A 9,823-nucleotide genomic window follows, 5' to 3' on the forward strand; every position below is an offset into this window, starting at 1 on the left:
AAAGTATATTGCCTCCTGCCAGGTCGCCGGGAGTTTACACCATGCGGTAAACGACCCATCTTTCCCATTTCCCAGGGAGGCCCGGCTCGTCGCAGGAGGAAAGGGGGCTGGGGTGGTTCACTAACGTGCTAACGACCCTCAGACAGTACTCCGCGAGTGCCCCGCGAGATGCTCACGCCCTAGAGACTTCCGAATTCCTCCCCCAGTCCCGGGGACGGCGCCAAAGAACTGCAATCCTGTCCATGACGCGCCCGCGAGGACGTGCGCTCCGGGTCGCGGCGCAAGCCCGACGCGCGCCACGCCAAACAGCTGGGCTGGGGGGAGCCGAGCCGTCCAGGGAGGAGAGACTGAGACGCGGAGCTTACGAACGTCGGTCTGCTCCAGCCTCCGGAGCACTAATGCCATCAACCCTGGGTAGCAGGGGCTGGCCCCGAGTTGGTGACCTGGACACCTGGTGATCTGAAAGGCGTCTGGGGCCGCTGCGGGCTGGAAAGAGGGAGGCGGGGCCGCCAGGAGCTTCGGGAAGTTCAGCTCTTACCCTGGGAAGATGGTGTGGTTGGATGCTTCCTATTGGAGTCAGTCCTTCCAAGTAGCGGCTGCAGCCCGGCTATTGGAGTATCGAGGGGCTGGGAACGCACAGGCAGCTGAGACTTCGGCTCCAAGCACCCAGAACCCCGCACGCTCGTAGGGGCCCGTCGCGCCAGGAGAGGGGCGCTCCGGTCTAGGGCGCCGCGGGGTCGTGGACGCGGGCGCGTCCTGGCGGCAGCGCAGGGTCCGTGAGGATGCGCGGCGGGGAGGCGGGGGGCATTCCGGCTCCTCCTCCGCTGTCTGCTTTCCTGCAACCCCGGATCCATCACCCGAGCACGACCCCCCCCCCCCCCCGAACACGCATTCATACACATAGCTTCGTCCGCGCCCCCGCAGTCCTGAGAGCGCTGAACCAGAGTCAAACCAAAACAGGTCAATCTTTAATTCTCCCCGCCCCCCTCAATTCTTTGAAGCTACTTATTACAAATAGTCCCTCAAATTTTCTCCGTCTCCCCTTCCTCCCAGTTGTTCTTCATCGGGTTGCCACGCCGCCCTGGAGGGGCCGAGGTCAGAGGCTTTGGGTTCCTTGAACCTGGCGGCTCCGGGGCCCGCCGGGTGGTGGTAACGTGGCCACCTGTCTCCGTCCAGCAGCGAGGCCAGGGGTCCGTGGGGACGTGGGGGGGTGGCCAGAGGCCCTCGACTGGCCTGAGAGTCAGCCCTCCGGGGTGAGCCAGGCGCAGAAGCCCGACCCGGACCCGGATCTTCCGGTGGTGCTGGGCAGGAGGGGCCGAGCCCGGGGGACCAGGGAGAAGGGGTGCGCGCGCCTGCGGCTCGGGGTCGGCTCCCGGGACGGCGTCTGGCCCGACCGGGTCCCTGGGGCCCCTAGAGGGCCTGCCACGGCTTCCCGATGGCCTGGATGTGCTCCTTGGCCTTCAGGCGCAGCGCCGCGATGCTGCTGTTGCGCGGGTCCGCCTCGTCCAGCGGGAACTTGTCCCCGAAGCCGGGCCCGCACGGGTAGGCGGGCGGCGGCGGCGGCGGCCCGAGGGGCTGCAGGCCGGGGCCGAGCGGCGGGGAGTTCAGGAAGGGCGGCGGCGGCGGAGGCGGCGTGTAGCTGGCGGGCAGGCTCTGCGCCGGCGGCCCAAAGCCCGGTAGGCTCTGCAGCGCCGTGGCGCCCCCGGCCGGGAGCGGCGGCCCGAGCCACGACTCGAGCGGCAGGGCGCCCCCCGCCGGCCCGCCGCCGCCGCCCGCCGTGCCCGCCCCGAGGGGCGCCAGGGCCGCGGCGGGCGGAGAGCGGCTGAAGGAGAGCAGGGGCGAGTCCTGGAGCTTCATGGACGACACCTCCAGCTTCTCCTGCCGCCGCCACTTGGCGCGTCGGTTCTGGAACCACACCTGCGGAAGGCAGCAGAGCGCCGTCGGGGTGCGGAGGGCGCAGGACTCCCCGCCCGCGAGGAAAGCCGGGGCTCCACGGCTCCCGCTGCGCCTCTCATCCCCCGACCCCTGCTGCACACCCGCGGTGCCCTTCTGTTCTGTCCCGTCTGCCCAAGGCTACCCTCCTCCCTCGCGCGCTCTGAGACTCTGTCCCACCCGGTCGTCCGGGGTGGTTCCAGCTATCCTTGTTTCACCTCACCCCTAGCTGTGGTAGTTTCCACCTCGTGGCACCAAACAGGCGGGGGGAAAATGAAGTTAACCCCGGAACCGGACCGTGGGGCTTGGGAAACCCGATCTCACCAAGTTTCTGCGACTGCTGGCTGGCGCCCCATGCTGACACTTCGCTTTGGACCCGGCTTCCTCCCCGCGTGGCGCGGCTCACAGTGCCTATCTACCTCTGCCTCCGTTATAAACATAGGTATAAACGAAGGCTCGAAGTACTCCAACTGGCAACACTGGCTGTTAAAATGGACCTGTCTCCCCGTTCCTGGTTACGGTAACTGACAGGACAAACTGGGTTGATTTTCTTATCCCGGGCATACTTAAATATGCATGTTGCTGCTCTCCTAAGATTTTCATTTTTACTTGATATCTGACTCGTATTTCTGATGTTTCTTAAAAGTGGCTTTCGAGGATTACAATAGTTCAAGTTTAATAGTCTACTTTTATTGTATGGAGTTAGTTTTGACATGATCCTAAGATGAATTCAATGAGTTCAAGTTTTTCTTTTTGTTTTAGAGAGTCCATGCCAAGAGTGAAGTCTCTTTTTTTTTAAAGAGTGAAGTCTCTTAATGCTGAAACTTCCCTTCTGATTTGATAAAAAGCACAGGAGGGGGCATAATTAAGGCTTCACTACCGAGTTACCCCCCCACCCCGAAAAAAAACAGAACACAGAGAATTGGTCTAGTTTAGTGCAGAATCTAGGAGGAACTTTGGCCAAACTGGGGGCCTCAGCATTGAATTTATGAAGGAAAATGGGGGGAAAGTTGACACCTCAAAAGGGAGACAGCAGTTCTGAGTTAATAATGAGAGGGACTCCCTAGGAAAACTGAGGGGAAAAAAGCACCCAACACCTGAGCAGAGCAGGGCAACTGTCTGCAAGGCTGGGATTCGGTGGGTGGGAGGGGGAGGGAGAGAAAGAACAGAAAATGCAGATTCCCTGGGCCCCTTTCTGTAAATGATTCATCTGTGTATCTCAGGCCAGAATTTCCCCAGAAACATTAGATATATAAGCACTGGCACATCTCACTGCCCCCCCCACCCCAAATCCCACTCCATCCCCTAAAATATCAGCTATAGGCTTTTTAGGTCCAGTATCCAGAGTTCAAGGGCTAAAGCCTGGGGTAGTCCGCTCTCCTGCTCTCTGCTCCCTCAACACAGTGGGGACCCTGTCTAGTCCCCCCCTCCCATCTGATGACATCATAGCCATGTGTTAAGCACACACCATATGCTGGGCCACTGTGCTGGCCCCCTGATACAGAGAAGTCAGACACTGTTCTCAAGAAGCACATATCTTAAACAAGAAGCAAACATCCCCGAGCAAGTTGAGAGGGAAGGAACAAGTAAAGGAGAAGGAGGGTGGGACAGCGGTGTGAAGACAGCCCTTGAGTGGGCTGGGCCTGTATCCCAGAGAGGCACTGGGGGGCTTTGCCCTTTCCTTTTTCTTCATTTTTCACTTGTTTTCTTCCCTTCTCCCCACCCCACCCTCCCTCCCTGTAAAGCAGGTGCTGACATGTCCACCCCTTCCATGAAACCCCTGCAGCTCCTCTGCCCCGAATTAGGAGAAATGGAACTGTCCCTGCGCATTAGTGCTAAGTCACACTAGGGAACTGTTTTCAAACCATGACATTAACCCATTAGTTTAACCCCTTTAACTAAGCAGAAAAGACAAAAGTAAGAGTCTGTCTGCTTTTACTTTTTAAGACAAGGCTAAAAGCCCCAAACGTCTGAGTTTCCTCCCTTCCTGGAAATCCAAGTCATTAGACACACACAGAAGTCCCATCTCAGCCCCTCGGCCTTACAGATGCGGCGAAATTTGTTCCCAATGTCTCCCTTTCAGGCCTCTCCCAATTTGGAAATCCTCCCAGATTTTTCACAGATGACTAGCAAATATTTAAGGCTTTCAAATATTTTAATGATCAGGGATTAAAGATAATTCAGCCTTAATTAAAGCAAAAACCCCTTTAAATAAAAAAGAAAAGGGCCTCCGCGGCAGCGGGAAGTTTGGCTGGAGGTGCCCCAGAGAAGCAAAAGTCAGTTTCTTAAACAAATCCTCCGAAAGTTTCAACTGCGAGGCGCCAGGCTCCCGTAAGAAGACAGGGTTTTCGCTTTCAAGGAGGTGCGCGCCGTTAGCGAATAGGGAGGCATCTGGGGCCTCAATCCGGTTACACTGGAGCCGCTTCCTACACTCCCTCTCCACTCAGGGTTTCCCTGACCACCCCCCCCCCCCCACCCCGTCCCCAAGCCCCCTCCCCAGTCCAGGATGCTGTCGCCTCTCCATCTCATCAGCCATTCCCAACTCCTCTTTTTGGTTTAGAAGGAGGGGACCCCAAAGGGGAGATGCTACTATGAACTCGAACAGACCGTCCAAGGGCCGGTGCTCGGGGCGCACGGAAAATCTGTGACGCTCCCGGGGGGCTCTGGGAGAGCCAAGTCGAGGAGGGCCCACGGGGAAAGTGCCATAAACGCGAGGTCCCCCGGGGATTTTGGGGAGCGCCGGCCGCAGCCTGAGCCACCCGCCCTCCCCGGGGCCGGTCTGCGCGCTTTACCTGGACTCGGACCTCGGGTAAGTTGACTTTGCCCGCCAGCTCCTCGCGACTGTACACGTCGGGGTAGTGCGACTTCTCGAACGCGCGCTCCAGTTCGTGCAGCTGGTACGTGGTGAAGGTCGTCCGGTTCCGCCGATGCTTCTTTTTGGGCTGCTCCTCCTCCGACAGCTTCGAGTCGCCGGGGGCGGACGGTCCTCCAGGCAGCCCAGGGCTCGGCCGAGCCTCCCCGGTCTCCTTGGGGCAGTAGGGGCGGGGGGCTGGGACGAGGAGACCCCCGACGGTCAGAGACACTTGCTCGGGGTACCCGGGGGCCACCCTGCCTCCCTACAAGGGCTCCGAGCTGGCCCAAGGAGGAGGGGGGTGAGGGCTGCGAGGGGTCCCTAAGCTTTTCCAGAGAGCAGGTGGGAAGCCCTTGCTATGCACACAGCCCCAGCCCCGCTCCCAGATGCTTTAATAACAGCGAAGGCAGGGGCTCTCTCCTCTTCTCGCAGAGCTCCTGAGTCTGGGAGCCCTAAGAGGGTCTCGGGGCAGCCGGGGTGTGCACTCACCTTCGTACTCCGGGGCTGGCGCCGGGGCGGGCGGTGGGGACGGTTCGGCGCCTCCGGCAGGCGCCTTGGGGCCGGCGGGCCGCGCGCCCAGCCTCCTATCTCGTTCCTTGGTGCCCCGGGCGGCCCGCTCCTCCGGGAAGGAGCCGAGGACCCCGTCGTCCTTAGTAAATCCCAGGATGGCTTCGATGCTGTGCAGCCGTGAGGTGCTCCCGCCGGGGCTGCGGAGCAGGTGGCCGGCGAGCGAGAAGCTGCCGTCGGCCATGGCTGGGGCGCAGCCCGGCAGGTGCATGGGGGGCGCCGGGGCCGGGAGGACGCGGCCCGCGCTCTCGGCTTCGCCGCCGGCCCAGAAGACCGCGAGCAGAGGCTCGAAGTCGGCTCCCCCGGGGGCGGCCGTCCAGCCCGAGGGGGACCGAACCGCGGCCAAGAGCTGCGAGCGCCGCCAGCCCCGCCTGTGCGCACTAGAGGCGGGTGAGCGCCGGGTCCGCGGGCGCCTGGGCCCCGGCTGGAGTTGGAGCTCCGCCCGCGGGTGGCCGGGACTCGGGGTGCTAAGGCTGGGAGCGCGCCCGCCCCGGCTCCTCCCCTCGCCCGCACCGTCCTCTGCCCTGGCCCCTCCCTGCAGCGGGGCGGGTCCTTCCCCGGTCCGTCCTCGGGGTCCTCACCCCCCCAGCCCCAGCGGCGCGCGCTCGGAACCTTCCCCCTCCCCTCTCTCCGTCCACCGTCCACAAGCTGGAGGCCCGCGGTGGCCTGTTTGACGGGCCCGGGCGCCCGGCTCCGGCTCCGAGGGCCCGCTTCGCCTAGGCCTGCCCCCGTGGGGCCGACGCCCTCCGTCCCACCTACCCCGGAGGCTCACCTGCCTCCTTCAGCCCCCTCCCCTTCTCCAGACCCGCCTTCCCCCAGGCTCCCGTCCTCCGCTGGACTGAGCGCCTGCGGCGACCCTTGAAAGACCGGGAGAAGGAAGGCTACCCGGCTTTACGGCGTCGGAAGTCTGTCCACGCTCCTTAACTTTGACTTTCCCCCTCTCTCTCCCTCTGTATGTCCCCCCGCCTGCGCTCCTCTTTCTCCGTAGTTCGAAGCCTCGGGTTTCAGGTTGATTGTGTTTGACTTAACCGCTTCTCCCTGTCCCCTCGGATCGCGCGCCCGCAGCTCCCTGACGACGGCGCCCGCTCCATGGGCGGTGGGGCCATCCGCGTCCCCAGGCCCGGCGACCTCCCGGGCCCACCGCCCAGCCCAAGGCTCGGGGGCACCGAGTCCGACGCGCGGCCGGCCTCCGGCCGGTGGGAGACTCGTCTGGGTGTTTGTCCCTCTGTTTGTCCTGAGGGACCCCTCCCCACCGAACACTGTTCCAGGCCGAGATGACCCCACCTCAGGCTGAGGACGGAAGGACCTTCCCCCCGGGGCAAGGTCTCGCCTCTCTGCGGGCTCCGGCCGCCGTCAATCGGCATTTCTTTCCCCTTTGGGGACTCCACAAGGCTGCCACGGCTCAGAGTGGCTTCCACAGGCCAAGTGGAAAGATGATTTGTGCGGATGAACTTCCCCCACCCGCTTCTCCCAGTGCTATGAACAACACTGCTCACACCTGATGCTAGATCCGAGGAAGCACCTTCATTGAAATGCTGGCAGGAAGTGTGAACCAAAACGCTTTCCTAATAAAAGCCTAAGGACCTAGAGATTCTTTTCCTTTTGTTTCCTAGTTGTGCTGACTGCGTAAGTTTAAGGTGTGAAGCATAATGATTTGAGACATATACACATACATACATAAATGATTACTGGTTTAGTTAACATCCACCATCTCATACAGATAGAAACCTGAGATTTTTAAAATTCCTTTGCAGAGGCCCTCTGATCTCCAGGTCGACGCGTCTCCCCTGCCCCCATGTTGACTGACTTCATCTTGCACTAAGATGGGCACTTACTGCGTCCCTACTGAGAGGGGACACTGATGTGCGCCTCCTTGACATCACAAAAGAAAGAAGAGCCTGGGGCCCATGGCCTCAAGGGCTTTAACTTCCAGTAAGAGAGCAAGACAAAGGAAGTTGCTGCTGGTCAGTCGCTAAGTCGCTCAGTCGTGTCCGACTCTTTGCCACCCCAGGGACTGCAGCACGCCAGGCTTCCCTGTCCCTCACTATCTCCCGGAGTTTTCTCAAATTCATGTCCCTTGAGTTGGTGATGCTATCTAAGCATTTCATCCTCTGCTGACAACAAGAGAAAAACTCAAATCTTAGGATCCTCCACCTTTAAATTAATGTTAGAAGGACATTTAAAAGGGCACGTGACAATGTTAAGGATCTTTAAATGGCAATGGTTATTTCTCCAAAATGGGCACATGGGAGGGATTCAGTCCACTAATCTCTGTTTTTAATAAAACTATAAAAAGGTAAATTAAAATAGCAAACATATGAGTTTGCAGTAGGTAGACTTGAGCTACTGATTTATGTGAGAAACTTTTTTTTTAAAGCTACATTAATGAAGATCAATACACACTTTACAGTTTTGCATATCACTTTATGGCTTGCAGCACATTCTTCATACCATCCTAGCCTCATAACCCTGTGAGGTGAGCTGGAAAAATATATTTACTCCCATTTTACAGAAGAGAAGACTGAGGCTCTAAATGATACAGCCCTTAAGTGGCACAGACAGGACCAGAACTCAGACTCGCTGGCTCCTTATTCAGTGCTGTCTGGCTGTCCCTCATTTGTAATCATTACGGCAGAGTGTGATATTTTTGAACAGATTCAAGATGCATCTTAGTATGCAGTCTGTCTTTAATCCTCCCTGGACCCTGAATCCTGTGTACAAGACACTGAGGCAGAGGCAGCTTAGTTCCTCAAAGAGATGCAGTCGAGCCTGTAGACAGTGGCCTTTGGGCGCCGGTGTCCAGGAGGAAGGACAGACCCTCGGGAGGGCCCTGCCCCAGGGCAGGAGAAGCCTTCGGCCAGCCTCCTTCAGCTCTTCTAGGCTGTCCAAAGCACCCTCCCTGAAAACGGGCTGGTGGCACCCACACGGTCCCCCACCCAGTTACAAAGAGCCGGGGGCGGGGTGGGGGGAGGGGGGGGCGGAGCGACGACCCCTTAGTGATCCGAAGGCAGCCGTAGGGATAATCGGTTGCTATCTGTTGTTTCCCCTATGAGTATACTTTTTACGTCAACTTCCCCAATGTTACATTGATCTCTGTAACCACCGCTAAACAAAGATTGGCAGCATTTTCTTAAGCTCCTGCCCACACGCTAAGGGGCTTACCGGCCTTGTTTTCCAAAGTTAATTCCCTCTGGAACTGCCCCGCACTCCGCAATAGGTGCAGGTGAGGTTAGCTTCTATTTACAGTTCATTTCAGAGTTTATTTCAGAGAAAAGCAGAAAGGACTTCAACAGCCACTGGCAAGGGACCAGGGGGAGACAGGGCAAGGCAGGACGAGGGGAGGCTGGGCCTTCTTTTGTGCGTGGCATAAAGAGCTAGTCAGCGCCATTGTGGGCACAGTGCAGGGTCCTCCAAGCAATCAGCCGGGGGCCATTGTTAGGGGCTAATCTACATGTGTGTTTCCCAAGAACTCGATTAGGGAAGATGAATGGACTCGGCCATGTCCCTAATTCTTCTGGCCCCAAGCTGCATTTTTCCAGCAGTTTTGCCTGCTGGTAATCAGCCCAGCTTCAGCAAAAGTAAGGAGCCTGGCTTCTGAACTCCACTTTTGTTTAATTCATTAATTCATTAGGTAGATCAAAGAAAACCCCCCTCCTCCGCACCCTCCCCCACTCCTTGTGGACTGAATCTTATGCTGCTGAACCCCTTCAGTCTTGGTGTGGTTTGGGGAAACCTTTCCGGAAGTAAGGAGAAAGAGGGTCGTTAGGACTTAGGGGGTGTCTGAGAGTCGGAGGCTGGGCCTGATGTGGGGTAGGTAATCTAGAACGATAATCGCAGTTGGGAGATTTTGAGGAGAGAGGGGCTAGGGACTGGCAAGCTTGCAGAAAACAAAGTCCAAACAAAGTCCAAACGCCAGCAATTGTGGTGGCTCTTCACCTTTGATGTGTAAGGGGGTCTCCTTTCTGGGTGGACCACTTTGCCCACAACACTCCTGAGGAAATGGGTGTTTACAGAGAGACTTTTATGTGCGCTGGGTGGCACGGGGCATACTCGCAAAGTGAGCTCATGGCATTGGAATCTAGTAATCTCACCTTGAAGAGGTGTTTCAAGTTCTGGTGGATTAAGTGCCTGTTGGAGGACCTGCGGGTTATGACTCCATAAAGTGTATAAAACCAACTCAATATCTTCATGGAGACTATCCCCTTAGTAGATACCTTTTAATTCTGGAATAAGTCCATCTGTCTCATACCACACCGTCTCCTCCTGCAAGCTGATACATGTTCATTTGGGCAAAGCAACTTAACTTTAGTTTTATACCCAAAGCAAAATTCAATGCATATAATCATTGAAAACACACGCGCATGCACACACAGACACACTGGAGTTCAACGAATTCAGTCATCAAAAATTAAAATTTATTCAATATTGTCAAGTAATTAGCCTCCAACTAATAAAAATAAATGGGGAAAAAAA

General features: G+C 57.7%; 1 protein-coding gene across 1 annotated transcript; it reads right to left on the reverse strand.

Moving 5' to 3' along the window:
- Window positions 1–1,070: 1,070 nt before the first annotated feature.
- On the reverse strand, window positions 1,071–5,561 carry RAX (retina and anterior neural fold homeobox). The gene is made up of 3 exons (XM_043888752.1): window positions 5,273–5,561; window positions 4,725–4,981; window positions 1,071–1,917 (listed from the first exon to the last, which is right to left on the reverse strand). Exons 1-3 carry the CDS (start codon window positions 5,559–5,561, stop codon window positions 1,411–1,413), a joined length of 1,053 nt encoding a protein of 350 aa, XP_043744687.1. The 3' UTR covers window positions 1,071–1,410.
- Between the last annotated feature and the right edge of the window lie 4,262 nt (window positions 5,562–9,823).

This window comes from Cervus elaphus, chromosome 27, assembly GCF_910594005.1.
Source record: "Cervus elaphus chromosome 27, mCerEla1.1, whole genome shotgun sequence".
NCBI lineage: Eukaryota > Metazoa > Chordata > Mammalia > Artiodactyla > Cervidae > Cervus > Cervus elaphus.